Source organism: Dunckerocampus dactyliophorus, chromosome 2 (assembly GCF_027744805.1).
Source record: "Dunckerocampus dactyliophorus isolate RoL2022-P2 chromosome 2, RoL_Ddac_1.1, whole genome shotgun sequence".
In the NCBI taxonomy this organism is placed as follows: domain Eukaryota; kingdom Metazoa; phylum Chordata; class Actinopteri; order Syngnathiformes; family Syngnathidae; genus Dunckerocampus; species Dunckerocampus dactyliophorus.
In genome coordinates this window covers 1,870,107-1,891,549 of record NC_072820.1, presented here as the reverse complement: position 1 = coordinate 1,891,549, position 21,443 = coordinate 1,870,107, and the positions used below count along the sequence as shown (strand labels likewise).

The following is a 21,443-nucleotide window of genomic DNA, read 5'->3' as shown; positions in this document are numbered from 1 at the left end:
TATAAATATAGAGTCCTATGACGTCAGGTATGTGTTTTTGTCACGTGACGCGACCGTATGTCGCCGGTTCTCGCGATACTAATCGTTGTAAGCGCCTCTGTCAGCGAAGACGGAGTCCTGGCGATAGGTTGCACTTGAACTGGCGTTAAACTCTCAAAACAAAGATGACAACAAAGGTGAGTGTAACTTGTATAAACACTTGAAACACACACCCAGCTACTTTCGCGACGGAAAGTTGTCTTTGAAAGACTTGAAATTGGCTTGTAATTGCCTCGAGAGCGTGGCAAGGAAGACCTGCCATTCAAAATTTGGCATTCCGGAAAGAGGAAATCTTTTGACCACTCTGCTGGCACGATTTAGGCCACACTTAAATGTCTCGACTTTGCTCTAAAGCACTAGAAAGTTACGACGGTTTTATCGTCTGGGGCTGAAGTGATGTGTAAGCAAGTGCTGCTGCACTAAAAGGTATGCAGTGGTTTATTTGCGCTTAAAAAGTTACGTTGAGGAACATCACGTGACTACATTTACACAATTCGACATGTCCGAAAAGGAGTAGGAAGAAGTACAGTTTATTTAATCCTACCGCCTTCTCAGTTGCTTACATTTTGTTCACTTCCTGTGTGAAAAGATGGTCGCTGACGTCAGCGGCCACTGTTAACGAGCTGCCATGTAAACAACGTACAGTATATTGTGGTGTGTGCAATAACTGTATTGACAGGTGGTGCCAGTAGGTGACAGGCAAGTATCAGCAGAAATGGAAGATGCAACGTGTGCTGTTAGGAGATTTAAGTTTATCATTACAATGTCAAGATATTTCATGATTAGCTGACCTGGTAGTACAGTCCACCCACGCTTTTCGTGAGGATTACGTCACAAATGACCAAAAACCATAAATAATGTAAAAAAAAAAAGGTTTATTATGGCAGTCTTAACACAAACCAGCAAGAAGTCAAACAAACGCCTCTGTCGCTCACGGTGCAACCAAAAAAGTAACGCTCGTGGAGCACACAGACTGTGCTGATATTGAAATAGACGCTTGCATGCAAATATACATGCTAAACAGCACCATATATTTTATACTCATTTGTCCGTCTGCTTTGAGGAGGCTGCAGTGCATGACGGCGACGTTTGCTGATACTTTTTTTAACTACATTTGCCGATATTCTTCTGGCTTTGTTTGCATTTACTGATCCTTTTTTTGGTCAGGTTTGCAAATATTTTTCTAGCTACATTCCCTGGGACTATTTTAGCTTCGTTTGCCGATATTCTTCTAGCTACATTTGCCGTTGTTCTTCTAGCTTTGTTCGCTAAGACTCCTTTGGCCACGTTTAGCCGTTATTCTTCCAGCTATGTTGGCTGATACTCTGTAGGCTCTGTTTGCTGATATTCTTTTAGCTATGCTCACTGATAATCTTCTGGTTACGTTTTCGGATATTCCTGTAGCTACGTTTGTATTTGCTGATACCTTAGGTTTGCTGATCTTCTTGAAGCCACGTTCACTCATACTCTTGACTATGTTTGCGATATTCTCCTGGGTACCTTCGCTGATACTCTTTTGGCTACATTTGCATTTACTGATACTTTTTTTTGGCTAGGTTTGCCAATATTGTTGCTACTTTTGCCGATGTTCTTCTAGCTGCCTTTCCTGATACTCTTTTGGTCACGTTTACTGATATTCTTCTGGATACGCTTGCTGATATTCATTTAGTTACCTTTGCCGATACTCTTGTGGCTACAATTGCTAATATTCATTTAGTTACGTTTGCTGATATTCTTTTGGCTACATTTGCTAAGATGTTTGAATGACTGCGAGGGTGTGTCCTGTGGCCTTGTGTTGGTCAGGTGATGCAGGTGGCGCGATGCCCAACAGACAAGCTGTCCTTCACCAACTTTGTGGTCGTCAACGAGAGGGAGCCGCACTTTGAGCAGTGAGTCTCGCTTCAACCTGTCCCGGGTGGCGGCAGCGGCGGTGATGACGGGTAACGTACGCTGACTTCCTCTTCCTGTCGCCGCAGACACGTGACAGTGCGCAACGTGACGCACACGTACGTGTTCACCGTGACCACGCACCCTGGCGTCAACATTGGCACCATCGCCTTCAGTCTGCCACAGGTACCAACACACCCCATGCCTGGTGCCGTTTGACTTACTGATGGTGTTAATGAAGGGGGGGGGGGAGCACTGACTTTATTTAACACTCTAGGAAATAAGGAAAAGCAGCGTAAATGTGATTTTTATAACTTATAACTTTTTTCCCAACTGAATTTTCCAAAAAATAAAAAATTTTTTTTCGTTCTTTCTCATAATATTCTGACTTTGAAAAAAAACTAAAATTAAATATTTTTTTGCTTTGATATTTCAAGTCTATGCTCCTAAAATGACGTTATTTTTTTCTCATAATATTGTGACCTTATTTTTGTAAAATGTTGGCTTTTTTCTCATTAGAATACGACTTTTCTGTTGTTTTTAAATGTATTTTTTATTTCCCACCTATGTATTTCAACTTTTTTCTTGTACATTTTCTTCCCGTAATCATGAGTTTATTCTCATATTTTGACTTTATTTTCATAACATTGTAATTGAAGCTAATTTTCCAAAAATGACAACTTTATTTGTTGTTTTGCTTGTTTCTCATAATATTGCCACTTTAAAAAAAACAAGAACTTTTCTTTAATATTTCAACCATATGCTACTAAAATTACATCATTTTTCCTCATAATGTTACGAATTTATTCTGGTAAAATTTCACCTTTTTCACATTTAGTGTACGGCTTTTTTTCTCTTAAAAATGTAACTTTATTCTCGTAAAATTACAGCCTTTTTTTTAAATATCTGCTGTGTTTTTTTAGGTGGTAATTTTCCAATTATTTCAACTTTCATAGTGTAGATTTTCTTCTTATAATGTTGTGATTTAGTCTTGTACTGTTTTGACTTTATTCTAGTAACATTAAAACTTTATTTTGTTTTGTTTGTTTCTCGTAATATTACCACTTAAAAAAAAAACTTTGATATTGCAACTTTATGCTACTAAAATGACATTATTTTTCCTCATAGTATTACAACATTAGGGATGTCCGATAATATCGGCATAAAAATGTAATATCAGTAGATATTGGTGTCGGGTTTTTTCCCTGTAATGAAAACCAAATAGATGGACATTTTAATGTTCATAATATTATGACTTTTTTTAAAAATACGTTTTTTTTCTTGCAACTTTATGCTGCTAAAATGACCTCATAGTATTACAGCGTAATTCTCGACTTTTTCACGTTAGAATACAACATTTTTCTCTTAACATTTTGTCTTTATTCTCGTAAAATTGCTGCTGATTTTTTAGGGTTTTTTTCAACTATTTCAACTTTGTTCATGTAAATTTTCTTCTCGTAATTATGACTTTATTTCCATAATATCTTGACTTTATTCAAGTAAAATTCTAACTTTTCGTGCAAACCGATTTTCCAAAAATTAAAATGAACACTTAAAAAATAAAATCACTTTTTAAAAAATATTTCAGCTTTATGCTACTAAAATGATGTTATTTTTTCTCATAATTTTACTATGTTTTGGCTGTTAATATATGAACTTTATTCTTATGAAATTATTGCTCCTGTTCCCATTTTTGCTGCTGTTTATTTGTTTTTTTAATGCTTTTTGTGTAGTTTTCTCGTTAGATTATGTTTTTAGAATGTGGGCCGCAAAAGGCTCGCTGGTCGCACTTTGGACACCCCTTTTGTATCCTGTATGGCTGTCATTGTTTGTTGATGTGTAAAAGTGAATGGAAAATGTGTTTAGTAACTTTTGAGAGGCATTTTATTGGGGTTAGACTAAAAAGGGTATTTTTAGGACTTTTTATGGTGCCGTCTATGATTTGCGTTTTTTTTGGGGATCTACTTCTTTAAATATTACTATTTACTGTGCATAGAGATGTGAAAAAGTGTTTTTTTTGCATGTTTGTCACACTTAAATGTTTCAGATCATCAAACAAATGTAAATATTAGCCAATGACAACACAACTCAACACAAAATGCACTTTTTAAATAAAACTTTTTATTATTAAGGGAAAAAAACATCCAGTACTACTTGGCCCTGTGTGAAAAAGTGATTGCCCCCCTGTTGAAACATAAAATAACTGAGATGAATTGAGATCTATCAGTGTGTTATAACCTTTTTATGAAGCCATTTCTAAAGATTTGGGACTCCAGCTAACCGCAGTGAGAGCCATTATCCACAAATGGCCAAAACGTGGAACAGTAGTGAACCTTCCCAGGAGTGGCCGGCCAACCAAAATGACCCCAAGAGCGCAGCGACGACTCATCCGAGAGGTCACAAAAGACCCCACAACAACATCCAAAGAACTGCAGGCCTCACTTGCCTCAGTTAAGGTCAGTGTTCATGACTCCACCATAAGAAAGACACTGGACAAAAACGGCCTGCATGGCAGAGTTCCAAGAGGAAAACCACTGCTGAACAAGAAGAACATTAAGGCTTGTCTCAGTTTTGCCAGAAAACATCTTGATGATCCCTAAGACCTTTGCGAAAATACTCTGTGGTCTGATGAGGGTGCATTTCAGAAAAAGAACATCATAGCAACAGTAAAATATGGTGGTGGTAGTGTGATGGTCTTCAGGACCTGGAAGACTTGCTGTGATAAATGGAAGCATAAATTGTGCTGAAGGAGAATGTCCGGCCATCTGTTGGTGACCTCAAGCTGAAAGCAACTTGGGTTCTGAAGCAGGACAATGATCCAAAACACACCAGCAAGTCCACCTCTGAATGGATGAACACTTTGGAGTGGTCTAGTCCAAGTCCTGACCTGAATCCTATTGAGATGTTGTGGCATGACCTTAAAAACGTGCTTCATGCTGGAAAAGCCTCCAATGTGGCTGAATGACAACAATTCTGCAAAGATGAGTGGGCCAAAATTCCTCCACAGCAAACGCTTGATTGCAGTTGTTGCTGCTGCGGGTGTCCCAACCAGTTTTTAGGTTCAGGGGGCAATCACTTGTTCACGCCAGTGTACTACAGCACTTTGCACACGGATGCTGCTTAGCTTGTTGTTTTTAGTGCGCTCTTTACATGAACTTCTCTCTTTCTGTCACTGCTTTTTGCTTTTTTTAACCCCGCCTCCTCTTCCTCCATCTTTAACCTGGCCTGCCATCTGCCGCAACACAGCACTCAGGTACAACGTTCACCTCCTCTTCTGCTTGGACGTCCCCCAGAAACAATAGAAAATGTTTACACATAGACTTTATCTGTGCTTCAAAACACACTGAATCAGTTCATCTCTTTTTATAACCCCCCACAGAGAAAGTGGGCCGGTCTATCAATAGGACAGGATGTGGAAGGTGAGCGGAAAACATGCAGTCACTGCTCAGTTTGGTTTTTATGTTACTTTAAGGACCTCCCCGTTACTTGACGTTATTCTGACTATTATGCTATTTGGTCCCTTCTCACGCTTCCTGTTGGATTGGTTGGGGGTTTAATTCACCCGCAGTGTCCACCTACACCTTTGACAAGTCCAAGCAGTGCATCAGCTCCATAACGCTGCAGGTGGACTTCCGGCAGAAGAAGAACACGGACAGCAACCCTTACGACTCGGACGCCATGGCCAACGACTTCCTCCAGCAGTTTCACAACCAGGCCTTCAGCACGCGACAGCAGGTGCGGCGCCCCCTGGCCCAGTCTCCGCCTCTTCCCGGCCCTCACTCCGCCTCATCTTTGTCTTGTAGATGGTCTTCAAGTTTGGCAACACGGACTTTGAGGTGCTGGTGAAAGACATGGAGGGCATGGACCCCAGCATCCTGAAAGGAGACCTCGTCTCCAGCAAGAAACGAAAGGTCAGTGCGGGCTTGGCTTACTTCCTTCATGGCCGGGTTTCCCGCCACCATTACAGTGGGACCGCCACAGAAGAAATGTGGGGCAAACCCATGTAGATGTGCTAAGAAGTGATACATATTTCATCTCAGCTTTGTCGTATCGCTGAAAAAGCCCATTACTAATATCAACTTCACGCTCTGCTTTTTTTTTTCACATTTTTCCTGTTGTTTTCTTAATTTTCCAAATGTCTTCTTAAATAATCATTGTAAATTTTTGTCTGATAATATTATGACTTTATTGTCATAATATTTTACCTTTATTTTCACATTTTAACTTTTTTCCCCACCCTAATTATCCAAATATGATACATATTACGAATTAAAATAATATATTATATAGGATATAGGACTTTTTCCTTTAATATCTCAACTCTGTGATACTAAAATGACATTATTTTTTAAGTTTATTCCCATAAAATTAAAACATTTTGTCTCGTAGGAATACGACTTTTTTCTCTGAATATTTTGACTTTATTCTTGTCAAATTGCTGCTTTTTCACCTTAATTACACCTTTTTTGCTCATTTTTCCTTTTCTTCTGTTGTTTTTTTTTGTTTGTCAAATATTTCAACATTTGCTTTTTCTTGTCATATTTTGACTTTATTCTCCTAATATTACAACTTTTTCTCAACCTATTTTTCCAAAATTTGCAACTTCGTTCTTTTGTTTGGTTTCTCATAACTCAAAAAAAACCTCTGTTTTTCTTTAATACTTCAACTTTATGCTTGTAAAAATGGCATATTTTTCCTAATAATATTATGACTGTGTTGGCGTATAATGATGTATTTTTTTGTCTGTGGGGTGACGATTTTTTCTTGAAATATTCTAACTTTATTCTCCCAATATTTTAACATTATTCTCTTAATATGGTAACTTTTTCCCAGTCCCATTTCCCATAATTAACTACTTCATTCTTTTTGTTTTATTTCTCATAAAAAAGCTTTTTTCTTTAATATTTAAACTGTATGCTAATAAAAATGTCAAATATTTTTCCTACTAATATTATGACTTTATTCTTGTCAAATGATGACTTTTTTGTAATATTTTTTCATAATATTAACTTTATTCTCCTAACATTTTGACTTATTCTCATGAAATGAGAAACTTTTTTTCCCTGTAAGATGACATCTTTTTTTCTTGTAATATTCTGACTTTATTCTCTTAATATCATTACTTTTTCCCCAAGTGTAATTTTCCAAAATGAGCAACTTTATTCTTTGTTTTGTTTTGTTTCTCATAATATTATACCTTTTAAATGAATAGATTTTTTCTTTATTATTTCAACTTAAGGCTTGTAAAAATGACATGTTTTTCCTAATAATATTATTTATTCTCATAAAATTATGACTTTTTTCTTGTAATATTCTAACATTATTCCCATAATATTTTGACATTATTATCTTAATATGGTAACTTTTTCTCAGTCTCATTCCCCAAAATGAGCAACTTCATTCTTTTTGTTTTATCTCTCATAATATTATATATAACTTTTTTAAAATACCCATTTTTTTCTTCAATATTTCAACTTTATCCTTTTAAAAATGGCATGTTTTTCCTACTAATATTATGACTTTATTCTTGTAAAATGATCTTTTTTTTGTCTGTAGGATGACAGTTTTTTTCTCGTAATATTCTAACTTTATTCTCCTAATATTTTGACATTATTCTCGTAATGTGATGCCATTTTTCACGTATGATGACACCTTTTTTCTTGCAATGTTATCCCTGTATTCTCTTCATATCATAACTTTTTTCCCAACCTTAATTTTGCACAATTGTCAATTTCATTCTTTGTTTTGTTTCTCATGATGGCATTACTTAAAAAGGTGACATCTTTTTTTTCTTTTTGCTTGTAAAAATGACATTTTTTTTCCTAATACTATTATGACTTTATTATCGTAAAATGACAACTTTTTTCCTGTAATATTGGACTTTATTGACCTTATTTTCCTCATATTTTGACTTCATTCCTCTAAAATTGCTGCTTTTTTGTCAATTTTTGTTGTTGTTGTCTTGCTTAATTGCCGTGGGCTGCAAATGGCCCCCGGGCCGCACTTTGGACGCCCCAGAATTAGATGGCTGCTGTGTCTTTCCCCTGCCAGGTTGAGATTGGGTTGTTGCTGGCGAACAGTCAGGTGATATTCGAGAAGTCGGAAGGCTCGTCCATGACGCTGATAGGTGAGTTGAATGGCAGTACCCTTAATGACCACAAGAGGGCGCACTGCTCACATGTTCACTTTTGTGTGCTCACACGTTGTTGATGTATCAAGCTGGGCTTGTTATGAAGAGTCAGCTGTCATTTCAGACTATTAAAAAAAAAATCTCTGCAGTTGAAATGAAATAAACCATCCATATCACATTTAGTAGTAACATTAACTGTAGTTGTGTTGTTTTTTTGGAAATATATATTTGTCCAATGGAACCTCCTTGCAGGCAAATCTAAGACCAGAGAGTCTCGCCAGTCCATCATCAGCCCGGACTGGAACTTTGAGAAAATCGGCATCGGAGGCCTTGACAAGGAGTTTTCCGACATCTTCCGCCGAGCCTTCGCCTCTCGAGTCTTCCCTCCAGACATCGTGGAACAGATGGGTGAGTTCCTGCCTGTCTTTACTGCGCTACGTCAACTCTAGTCACGAGATTTTATGATGAACGTTTGTTTTCCACACACATGACTTTCTGCAGACAAATGCGCTTAGACGTTATAGCGCCACCTACTGCCGTGGCATGCACTTTCTGTTGGCGTGGCGTGATGTAGGAAATGTAGGAAAAACGTAATCCCTCCCCTCGCCACTTTGCGCTTGGGATTTCACGGCTAAATTGTGCTGTTTCGTGGTTGAATGCAGGCAAAAATATGCATCTTTAACCAAATCTGACATATTTGTTTTGCCTAAATGAAGCATTTTCAAGTATAAAAATGAAGTTAAACACAAATATAAGGCATTCAGAAGACGCATTCAAAGACGTTGTGATGATATGTAGTGCTCTACACTGGTTACTAGGTGGCAGTCATGTTGTTGTCATGAGTCAATAGCCACAGGAAGTACTGTACAGAACAGGAAGTTAAAAAATGAACAACAACAAGGAGCTCTCCCAATGCTAACATGGGAGAGTCTATATTATGTCTTATTTATGTCTTATTTTCTCTTATTATGTCTACTATATTGGGTAATAGGAGTGTAGACTATAGGGCTGTTTATTCATGTCTAGAGGGCTCTAATAATGTTCAGCCGTATTTCTAAGGCTCTAAACAGGTTTTCCATGTCTTATTTTCTCTTATTATGTCTACTATATTGGGTAATAGGAGTGTAAAAGTGACTATAGGGGTTTTATTTTATGTCGAGAGGGCTCTAATACTGTTAAAAAGTGTATTTAGAAGGTCAAAGAGGTTTTCTTTGTCTTATATGTCTTATTTTCTCTGATTATATCTACTATATTAGGTAATAGAAGTGTAAAGGTGACTATAGGGGTGTTATTTCATGTCTAGAGGGCTCTAATAATGTTAAAAAACGTATTTATAAGGTTGTAAACAGGTTTTCTATGCTCTAACTTCAAAAATAACATTAGCATGTTAACAAGCTAACGTAATAATACTGACATTTTCAGCATTTTCTGAGGTAGGCACTTATGCAAACACTTCGCGCTATTATGCAAGGTGTTAGCATGCTAACGTTAGCATGTTAGCATTCTTAAAGTCATTCAAACCCTTTCATGGTATGTTTTCATGGTGAAGGATATGTAGGTAAAATAAATGTAGGACTGATATTTATGGTGTAAATCACAATATCGGGGAGACTATGGCACTTGGCGGAGGTCTGTGTTGTCCGCGTGCCTTTCTAGTTCATGAATATAGTTTAGAAGAAGCGTGCTAGAGTGAAGGTGTGAAACTGGAAGCTAATCACGTTGATCGTGTGTCTAAATCCTTCAGTCTGACTGGCGGAAAACACCCTTTGAAGAGCAAACGTCTCCTCTCTCGCGATTCGGCAGGAGTCCCAATTAGCGGTTAGCACGCAGGCTAGCGTGTGAGCCGGCAGCGTGTGGTGACATATGTTTGACATGTGTCACGTCGTCTTCTTGTCCTGGTGACTCATGGGCCTCGCTTCCCAGCAGGCCTGTGAGGACCTGTTCTGGGGAGACGCTGTAGAATACACACTTTGTTTCACTTCACACACACACACACACACACACACACACACGCTGGTGACATTTAGTCGGCCTTTTGTTGTGTCCAGCTGATGACAGGCCCTGATAGCGCGTGGGGCTGAAGGTAAAGCTGTAATTGGAGTTCAACTCTCGCAGACGTCACAGAAGCTTTGCTGGTGTCTCTGGCTGGACCCAAACATGACTTCCCACCTGGCCGCTCCTCCCTCAGCAGCCCCAAATGGCAGCTCAGATGTTTATCAAAGGGGTTGGGGGGGGTTGCTCAATTAGTGCGGCCCAAATGTCATCACGCAGGTGCAAACAGCCCCGCTGAAAGCCACACGTCACGGCAACTGAACCAAACTTTTTCCACTCGCTCCGGATCGTCTCTGCGATACGGGTCGCTGAGCGCCGCCACGCTGCTTCGGCCCGAGTGCAACACTGAACCATCGGCAACCTTCTGCTGGGTTCAAGCCCAAGGGCAACGTTTGACAGATGGATAAGCTTGCATAACACGCTGGTTCATAAGCTTTCAATGTAAGCACATGTACTTGTTAAATATGATGCTCTATGATTGTGTGTGCGTGTAGGCTGCAAGCACGTCAAGGGCATCCTGCTCTATGGCCCCCCCGGCTGCGGTAAAACGCTGATGGCGCGGCAGATCGGCAAGATGCTCAACGCCCGCGAGCCCAAGATCGTCAACGGGCCTGAGATCCTCAACAAGTACGTGGGCGAGTCGGAGGCCAACATCCGCAAACTCTTTGCCGACGCCGAGGACGAACAGAAGAGGGTGAGCCGTCCTTTTCTTCTTGGCCCCGAACCTTCATTTAAAAGAACAAATAAAAAGCCATTTTGGGGAAGACAGGAGATGCTCCGTATCGGCTTTCTTGCGTCCTTCAAAACTAACTTTTGCTTCTACAATTGAGGGATGCAAAGTGATAACATTTCTTACATTTGTATTTTGGATTTGCTTCATGATTCAGTTCTTTAGCAATTCTCTTTTCGATTCTCATGTGGGGGAAAAAAAGGAGACGAAAAAAGCGTTTTAGAGTCCGTTACCTAGTGGTTTCTTCCTTCTTCAGGACATTGCAAATGGTTCTGCTGGCAGTTAGCAATGTTCCGACTGATTTTTGTAAACATTGGATGAGCAGATATAGCTAATATTGAATACACTGATTATGTCTTTGTCTGGTAAGACTTAAAAAGACAGCAATTATTTTTTGAAATTACTTTCTTAAATAAAAAAAAATAATAATTTTCCATTTCTTTTTGCAATTTTTCAATTTTTTTCCCATTTTCTTATTTTCTCAATTTTTCATTTATTATTATTATTATTATTATAATTATATTTTAAATATATTATTTATTTAATATTTTATTATTACATTTATTTAAAATACAATAATTTTCAGAAAAATAAATATGCTTAAAATAATAATCTAAATAAACATTTCTTAAATTTTTATTATTTTCTCATTTTTTAAAATTTATTATTATTATTATATTTAAGTATATTATGTATTTAATATTTTATTATTACATTTAAAGTATGATCATTTTCAGAAAAAGAAGTATGTCTAAAATAATAAACATTTCTTAAATTTTTATTAGTTTCTCAATTTTTAAATTTTATTTTAAGCATCTATATATGTATCTAATTAATTAAATATATTATATTATTTTTTATTATTATTACATCCATCCATCCATTTTCTATGCCGCTTCTCCTCATTAGGGTCGCGGGGGCATGCTGGACCCTATCCCAGCTGACTTCAGGCGTTTATTATGATATTATTTATTATTTATAATGTAATACATAATTTCAGAAAAATAAAATATGAATAAATAATAATGTAAATAAAAACATTTTTTTTCTTTCTCATTATTTTCTAAAATTTTTATTTCATCGTTATTTTTCATTAATGAAAACATTCACTATTTTATTATATGATTTATAATTTAATAATTTTTAGTAAACCAGAATTTGCCTAAAATAATAATTAAATAAATACAAAAGAAAAATGAATGAAAACTAGAATAAAAAATCAAATCAAATATCCATCCATCTGTCTACATAACACATAGACATTCAGTGTTCGGATTGGGTTGAATTCCCGACCGAGGACATCCTGAGCTAGCGAGCTGTGTGGCACACGGCATCGTTCTCGCGCTGATATATCGCTATCGGCAGGAAAAAGCGATCCCGACGTGTCATTTTCCTGCCAGTGTCGGGCATCCCTAGGGAAGAAGACCCTTTTCTGTTCCCGGTGCACAGTGCCAGCTCCGTAAAGGCCTGCTTGGAGGAGTTTGCTGTGGAAGAAGACCATGACTAGAGCCTGCAGTGACGGGAGTGGTGGGGTAGGGGGGCAGTGGGTGGCGTGGCGAAACAGAAAGAAGTAATTTCTGCAGGAGTGGACAGATCTGCCCTTTAAGTGCAGCAAGATGATAATAACTCTTCACGCTGTGATATGGTGTGTGCGCGCGCGTGTGTGTGTGTGTGTGTGTGTGTGTGTGTGTGTGTGTGTGTGTGTGTGTGTGTGTGTGTGTGTGAGAGAGAGGGTAGCATTGGTGGTCAGTTTGGACAGTGGGACGCTCTCATTGAACCTCAATCTTCACCACCTAATGAGGGGCTGACCTAATGCTGGACCTGCCCTCACACACACACACACCTGCTTTAAATGCTGTGACTGGCAGGTGTGTGGATGGAGGGGAACCCCCTCCCACCCCCCACCCTCCCCCCAGTCTGTTGTCCATTCATCAGCTTTCTCTGATTTATGATGCAAGTGTCGTTTGGCTCCATGTTGCATGTGGTGTGATGCACAGCTGGGTGCCAACAGCGGCCTTCACATCATCATATTCGACGAGATCGACGCCATCTGTAAGCAGCGAGGCAGCATGACGGGCAGCACGGGCGTGCACGACACCGTGGTCAACCAGCTGCTGTCCAAGATGGACGGCGTGGAGCAGCTCAACAACATCCTGGTCATAGGTACCAACGTATACTGTAAAGCCCCGCCCCTTCTTAATCTAAAGATGCTCTGTGGCCCCTCCCCTTAGGTATGACCAACAGGTCAGACCTCATTGACGAGGCCCTGCTGCGACCCGGAAGGCTGGAAGTCAAGATGGAGATTGGTAGGAGTGCACGCATCCAGCAGCTCCCCCTAGTGGCCGTGATGACTCCTCACACTTTCAACCACCGCTTCCCATGTGACAGGCCTGCCGGACGAGAAGGGCCGCATTCAGATCCTGCACATCCACACGGCAAAGATGCGTCAGTACAAGCTACTGGCCAGTGACGTGGACATCAAGGAGCTTGCTGGCGAGACCAAAAACTACAGCGGAGCCGAACTGGAGGGTCTGGTCAGGGCGGCCCAGTCCACCGCCATGAACAGACACATCAAGGTCAGGGGGACACTTCATGAAGTACACTTTGTGTGTGTGTTTGGTGCAGTACGGCATATACGCACCATGTTGGCTTTCCTACCGATACCTTACATACCGATATCGTCACAGCTCCTGCAATGATGCTTCTATTACACGCATTTCACTTTCATCATTTTTTTGCATGTTTTTCACACTTAAATGTTTCAGATCATCAAACAAATGTAAATATTAGTCAATGACAACACAACTGAACACAGAATGCAGTTTTTAAATGAAGCTTTTTATTATTAAGGGAGAAAATGGCCCTGTGTGAAAAAGTGATTGCCCCCTTTTTTTGGGACGCCAGAGAACCACAGTGAGAGCCGTTATCCACCAACAGAGAAAACGTGGAACAGTGGTGAACCTTCCCAGGGGTGGCTAGCCAACCAAAATGACCCCAAGAGCGCAGTGAGGACTTATCCAAGAGGTCACAAAAGACCCCACAACAACATCCAAGACCAAAACCACTGCTGAACAAGAAGAACATTAAGGCTCGTCTCAATTTTGTCAGAAAACCTCTTGATGATCCCCAAGACCTTTTGGAAAATACTCTGTGGTCTGACGAGACAAAAGTTGAATTTTTTTTGGAAGGTGTGTGTCCCATTACATCTGGTGTAAAAGTAACGCCGCAGTTCACAAAAAGAACCTCACAGCAACAGTATAATATGGTGGTGGTAGTGTGATGGTCTTCAGGACCTGGAAGACTTGCTGTGATAAATGGAAGCATGAATTGTGCTGAAGGAGAATGTTGGTGACCTCAAGCTGAAAGCAACTTGGGTTCTGCAGCAGGACAATGATCCAAAACACACCAGCAAGTCCACCTCTGAATGGATGAACACTTTGGAGTGGTCTAGTCCAAGTCCTGACCTGAATCCTATTGAGATGCTGTGGCATGACCTTAAAAAGGAAAAGCCTCCAATGTGGCTGAATGACAACAATTCTGCTAAATTCCTCCCCAGCGCTGTAAGAGACTCATTGCAAGTTATCACAAACACTTGATTGCAGTTGTTGCTGCTAAGGGGGGCCAACCACTTATTAGCTTTAGGGGGCAATCACTTTTTCACACAGGGACATGTAGCTTTGGATTCTTTTTCTCCCTTCATAACAAAAAGTTCCATTTAAAAACTGCATTTTGTGTTCAGTTGTGTTGTCATTGACTAATATTTACATTTATTTGATGATCTGAAACATTTAAGTTTGACAAACATGCAAAAAAATAAGAAATCAGTAAGGGGCAAACACTTTTCACATCACTGTAAACACTGTTTGTGCATATTCTTATTATTTTGCTGCAGGTACGCTTGCTGCGCATGTGATTCTTCCTGAGGCGTGATACTAGACTAGAACACACCGCCCCCTCGCAAAACCAGAGCTTTACAGGCATTGCATTTTGCATATTGCATATTTACATTCCACAGCCCAAAGTGAGATAATTCCAGACCGCGTACATATGGATGCCGCCGTTCTGTGAGGTTTCACTTTTGTGCCGATATCAATGTTGGCTGAAAAACCAATACCGATGTTATTTGATGTATCATTTTTTGATCCGTATTAACCGTTTTGTGGTTACATATGCACTCTCCATAAATAATTAGTACTGTACTAAAAAAGAAGAGCGCTACAGTAATCCCTCATTATGGCAGTTAATTGGTTCCTGACCTGACTGTAATGTTCCGCCCAGTAGGAATCCTTACTTATAAATGGAATATTTTTTCGTTACACCATAGAAAACCTGTTTACGACCTTCTAAATACGGTTTTTAACCTTATTAGAGCCCTCTAGACATGAAATAACACCCCGATAGTCAACTTTACACTCCTATTACCCAATATAGTAGAAATTAAGAGAAAATAAGACATACAAAACAGTTTTACGACCTTCTAAATAAGAGTTTTAACATTACTAGAGCCCTCTAGACATGAAATAACACCTCTATAGTCACCTTTACAGTCTTATTACCCAATATAGTAGACATAATAAGAGAAAATAAGACATAGAAAACCTTCTAAATACAGTTTTTAACATTATTAGAGCTCTCTAGACATGAAATAACACCCTTATAGTCACCTTTACACTCCTATTACCCAATATAGTAGACATAATAAGAGAAAATAAGACATATAAGACATGGAAAACCTGTTTAGAGCCTTAGAAATACGGCTGAACATTATTAGAGCCCTCTAGACATGAATAAACAGCCCTATAGTCTACACTCCTATTACCCAATATAGTAGACATAATAAGAGAAAATAAGACATAAATAAGACATAATATAGACTCTCCCATGTTAGCATTGGGAGAGCTCCTTGTTGTTGTTCATTTTTTAACTTCCTGTTCTGTACAGTACTTCCTGTGGCTATTGACTCATGACAACAACATGACTGCCACCTAGTAACCAGTGTAGAGCACTACATATCATCACAACGTCTTTGAATGCGTCTTCTGAATGCCTTATATTTGTGTTTAACTTCATTTTTATACTTGAAAATGCTTCATTTAGGCAAAACAAATATGTCAGATTTGGTTAAAGATGCATATTTTTGCCTGCATTCAACCACGAAACAGCACAATTTAGCCGTGAAATCCCAAGCGCAAAGTGGCGAGGGGAGGGATTACGTTTTTCCTACATTTCCTACATCACGCCACGCCAACAGAAAGTGCATGCCACGGCAGTAGGTGGCGCTATAACGTCTAAGCGCATTTGTCTGCAGAAAGTCATGTGTGTGGAAAACAAACGTTCATCATAAAATCTCGTGACTAGAGTTGACGTAGCGCAGTAAAGACAGGCAGGAACTCACCCATCTGTTCCACGATGTCTGGAGGGAAGACTCGAGAGGCGAAGGCTCGGCGGAAGATGTCGGAAAACTCCTTGTCAAGGCCTCCGATGCCGATTTTCTCAAAGTTCCAGTCCGGGCTGATGATGGACTGGCGAGACTCTCTGGTCTTAGATTTGCCTGCAAGGAGGTTCCATTGGACAAATATATATTTCCAAAAAAACAACACAACTACAGTTAATGTTACTACTAAATGTGATATGGATGGTTTATTTCATTTCAACTGCAGAGATTTTTTTTAAATAGTCTGAAATGACAGCTGACTCTTCATAACAATCCGCACGGTGGCCGAGCATTTTGGCCACACATTCGGGAGATCGGGGAGACCTGGGTTTGAATCTCCGCTTGGTCATCCCTGTGGAGTTTGCATGTTCTCCCCGTGCATGTGTGCGTTTCCTCCCACATTCCCAAAAACACGCATGTTAGGTTAATTAGCCACTCTAAATTGTCCATAGGTATGAATGTGATTGTGAATGGTTGTTTGTCTATATGTGCCTTGCGATTGGCTGGCAAACAGTCCAGGGTGTACCCCGCCTTTCACCTCAAGTCAGCTGGGATCGGCTCCAGCATACCTCAATTTTTTGCTTGAAAATGTTTCATTTAAGGCAAAAAAGGCATAAAATTTGCTTAAATATTGGATTATAGTATGGGATTGTTTTTCCACTAATAAAAAGCCATACACAACCATAACAGAGGAATGATTTATTAATGAACTCATTCTGTACCAAAGATAAGGTATGTTTTTATGAACCCATACGCCCAATCCCAAAGATGTCTTTTGCATGTTTTTGTGTGAGAGGCATAAAGAGGTGATGGCGCAAGTGCACGCTAAAAGATGTCACCGTTAGAGCAGTTATAAGCCAATAAAACGGCCCCAAGGTGGCGGAAGTGCATTTGGTAAGAGCTCGGCATGGCTCTTTTGCAAGTAAATACACACTCGGCAGCAAGGAGGAAGTGAGAGAGCATGGAGGAGTGTAGCGTGCAGAAGGTTACGCGTTGTGGGAAAATTTAACACATGCGCGTATGAACACACACAGTTTAATTCCAAATGTGAAAATTGTAAATAGTTCATGGTGTTATATTTGCAAATAAGTTGATATTTTGATGTAAAACACCCCTTTTTTGTATTGTTATGCTTGAATTGTATCTTTTCACAAAGAGCTGGTTTTCGCCACGTTTTTGTTGGGAACTGATATTTTCCTGAAACTTACCTACGTTCTACTGCTGATTGCTTAAGAACGGAACAAGGTAGGAACAAACTTTTTTTTTTCTGATGAAAGACGGAAGTCTAATCTTTCTTTTGGTAGGTTCCATGGTTATATAACCATAGAACACAATATTCTTTGTGCCTTGAAAGATCAGTCCAAATCATCTAAAATGGGCGCTACTGAAGGGGTTGTCTTGTTGAAAAATGGCTGGGAATGAATGAGGTAATATATTTTTGAAACAAACCACTTTTTAATTCTCTCTTATCGTGATGTCTCCCAAGCGTGTGGCGGACTCTTCTGATGGCAGCATGTGAAAGAAAAGGAAAGCGAAAAGCGGAGCGAAATAAAAACCAACGGAGCAACATTGCTTGCATGCCCGATCTGAGCCATTCAAACGCCGCCATCCATCCCTTTTGATGAGGTCCCACTCGTGCACCGATATCATTAACGATACCGATACAATTTGTTATCTCATTATTATGCTTATAATATCAGTCAGCTGACATTATTGGACATCCCTGCCACCCCATCCCCCCACTGACCCCCATTCATGATGTCTCCTGAGCGTGAAACGGGCGCTTCTGATGGCGTTGCGTCAGGCCACCAGGTGTGTGTACATTGCACGTTATTATCATCTTCAAGTCTACACAGCTGATGAAACACTTAAGTACACGCACATGCACGCACACACACACACACACAGAGTGCAGCAGATATTAGCAGGCGTTGACGTATGACGGACAAGTCGTCCCCTTCTTCACCGGGCTCTTCTCTGTCTGACCTTTGCGCTCTGAGGAGTTGTATGATGGAAATGTTCATCTCCTTTGTGTGTGTGTGTGTGTGTGTGCGTGTGTGTGTGTCAGGCGAGCAGCACGGTGGAGGTCAACATTGAGACGGCGGAGACGCTGCAGGTCAGCAGACTGGACTTCATGGCGGCGCTGGACAACGACGTCAAACCTGTACGTTTTTAAACCCTTTTATTTCCACGTGCGGTCAGGATTGAAATTAGGTCTAAAAAAGCACAACTGGTCCTCTGCAGGCGTTTGGCACCAACCAGGAGGACTACGCCAGCTTCACCATGAACGGGATTATCTGCTGGGGCGACCCGGTGTTGGCCGTCCTGGACGACGGGAAGCTGCTGGTGCAGCAGACCAAGAACAGCGAATACACACCGCTGGTGTCTGTGCTGCTGGAGGGTACACACACACACACACACACACACACACACACACACACAGACTGTGCAACCTGTGAGGGACGTTCCTCTCTGCAGGCCCACCCAACAGCGGGAAGACGGCTTTGGCGGCCAAGATTGCAGAAGAGTCGCAGTTCCCCTTCATCAAGATATGCTCGCCCGACAAGATGATCGGACACTCTGAGATCGCCAAATGTCAAGCCATTAAAAAGGTCATTCCGTAACACACACACCTCATAGTCAATCAATGAAGACATTTTGACAGTGGTGTGTTTCCAGCTTTGTGGGAACACTGGATGGGGAAGGTCCTTTAAACGCCCTAAAGGCATGCTGGGAGGATGTTGGTCCCACTGTGACCTCAGACGAAGGGTTGAGTATCGTTGACATTCCGGGTGGGTCACAGACAGCTCGTGAAAAATGACAGACGTTTGTGAGGGTCTTAACGGTCATGAAAACTCGCCAACATTTGCAGGCGTGTCCGACCTAGCGAAAAGTGTGGTATTACAGTGGTCCTGAACACCAACAACCAAAACTCCAGTTTCACAGAACATCACCAAACCTGGCGGGTACGCCGACTGTGACAGGACGCACAAAAAAAGTCTCAAGAACCCATGTTAGAAAACAAACAGGAAGTCGGCCGTTTTGGTATACGGCGGCAATTTTGGGCGAAAACGAGGGGTTGTATGTCAACAAACTAGTCCCAGGCACTTTTCCGAAATGAGCCCAAATGAAAATCAGAGATACTAGACGGACGAGTGAAGTTATATTGCCAAGGATTTGAGGCTGTTGCGTAAGATGTGGGTGGGGCTTGGCAACAAACTGACTGATGATCAGTCAGACAAAATTGTAAACATTAATAACTCAGTTTCCCAAGGTCAGCTCTTCATCATAATTGGTAGATATGAGGAAGACAACACCTTGAAGATATACGTAGGTCAATTGCTGGATTCGTCTGAGCGCCACTTATGTGAAGCCTGAGTTGCTTGGGGGTCCGAGGGCCCGTTCAACACTGCTTGCACCTTTAAACCTTAAACCCATCAAAGTTTTTTCAAAGAAAATATTCAGCTTTGATATTATTGTTCCAGATAAAGGCATACTGCAAGTGAAAAAAACTCATCAGTATCCTGTATACTGATCCACTTGTGATACTCTTCCTCATCTCTCAAGCAAACCCAGCCATCAGCATCATCACTGACAGCAGGATCTTGAACACCACTGCCGCCTCCACTGCTATTGGTAGTGAATTTTCTGCCGGGGGTTCGCGGTTTTATACACCCCCCCTCACCATCAGCGGTGTTCTGACCACCACGCAGCATACGTCTCACCTATTTCTCTTCGTGCATTTTAGGAAACACGTATGGGGAAACATTTTTAGACAAAATAGAAACTAAAATGAGGCTGAGATGAGAATCTCAAGTGGATCTTCTGAGCTGTAGAAGAGCACCCTTCTACAAAATTTCAAAATTTCCTCTGGGACGGCCCCTCCTGCCACCCCAGCACACGGGGTTCAAACTCTTGAAACTCCTAAACTTTGCGTCAAAACACGCCCACAAATGTTGCTGTAAAATAGTAACTACACGAGGTAGGTCTGTCTGTAAATTTATAAATTGTTGCAATTTGGCGACGTTGGCGCTTAAAGGGTTAATGATTGGGATTGTTTTTTTCAGGTCTTTGAGGACGCCTACAAGTCTCAGCTGAGCTGCGTGGTGGTGGATGACATAGAACGTTTGCTGGGTAAGTTCCACCGCTGGACTTGTTCATCAAAGACACGATGTGGCAGCGAGATCAACACCTTCCTGTTTTGCCATGAGTTATTTCTTGAATTGAGTAGTGTTTCTCACCTCAAGCTCCTGCACTTTCAGAAAGTTGAAAGTGGCAGCATTTTGACAAAGAAGATTGAGAAACGGTATTGAATTCAAGAAATAACTCATAGCAAAACCGGAAGGTGGCGCCCGTGTTGATCTGGCTGCTGCGTCGTGTCTTAGTCAACACATCATTGCATCGTCAGTGAAGGTAAAGTAAGTGTAAATGTACTTTTTTGTACGCATTTAGGATGGTTTTATGCAGAACTGTTTTATGGAACACTATGAAAAGATATTTTGTGTCATAACTGTGTTAGCTAGCAAAGAACGGCAGGGTCAACCGCTGATGACATCAGAGACGGGTGGGTGAGGGAGCTGACTTCCTCTTCCTGTTTCAATGTATTAGCAAGCTGCTGACGAGGATGCTTTGCGATAAAAAAACCATTAACAACATATTGTATGCTAACCACAAAATCGTTGGGAGTTAATTCATATTGACTATTGAGCGAAATCAGAGAAAAATGTGCATTATACTTGGGAACACCGTGTAAGAAGGAGCCGTTCTTATGCGCAACTGGGAATCGGTTTACATTGTTCACTGAAAAGAGCCGTTCAAAAGACTCGATGTGTTTGCCAACGTTCGAACAAGTAGCTGTAGTAACTGCCATGCATGTTCTCCTGATGTTGTCCAGACTACGTCCCGATCGGCCCGCGGTTCTCCAACCTGGTGCTGCAGGCGCTGCTGGTTCTGCTGAAGAAACCTCCACCAAAGGTAAGCCTGCTCTCAAGGCGCCACTTCTTGCCTGGCAGACAGAGGGCAGCAGACGACATGGAGGAGGAAGAAGAGGAAGAGGAGGAGGCGGCGGGGTTTGGCTGCAAGTGGCATGAGATGGGCACAGTGCGAGGGGGATGCTTGTTAGCGTTTGTTGTGCTGCGGGTGAATGGCGCCGCTCAGGCCCGGTTTCTCAT

General features: G+C 40.8%; 1 protein-coding gene across 2 annotated transcripts in view; it reads left to right on the top strand.

The window, feature by feature from the left end:
• The first annotated feature begins 71 nt into the window (after nt 1-71).
• The window catches only part of LOC129176846 (vesicle-fusing ATPase-like), a 27,871-nt gene continuing 6,499 nt past the window's right edge, over nt 72-21,443 (top strand). For both annotated transcript variants that reach the window (XM_054767305.1, XM_054767304.1), the window contains exons 1-17: nt 72-176; nt 1,843-1,928; nt 2,016-2,112; nt 5,306-5,345; nt 5,495-5,661; nt 5,730-5,837; nt 7,978-8,053; nt 8,309-8,464; nt 10,603-10,802; nt 12,836-13,001; nt 13,070-13,144; nt 13,227-13,414; nt 18,341-18,436; nt 18,517-18,673; nt 18,751-18,884; nt 20,340-20,406; nt 21,167-21,246. In XM_054767305.1, the coding sequence (XP_054623280.1) occupies nt 165-176; nt 1,843-1,928; nt 2,016-2,112; nt 5,306-5,345; nt 5,495-5,661; nt 5,730-5,837; nt 7,978-8,053; nt 8,309-8,464; nt 10,603-10,802; nt 12,836-13,001; nt 13,070-13,144; nt 13,227-13,414; nt 18,341-18,436; nt 18,517-18,673; nt 18,751-18,884; nt 20,340-20,406; nt 21,167-21,246 (1,905 nt within the window). In that variant the 5' untranslated portion in view covers nt 72-164. The remainder of the gene's footprint in view (nt 177-1,842; nt 1,929-2,015; nt 2,113-5,305; nt 5,346-5,494; nt 5,662-5,729; nt 5,838-7,977; nt 8,054-8,308; nt 8,465-10,602; nt 10,803-12,835; nt 13,002-13,069; nt 13,145-13,226; nt 13,415-18,340; nt 18,437-18,516; nt 18,674-18,750; nt 18,885-20,339; nt 20,407-21,166; nt 21,247-21,443) is intronic.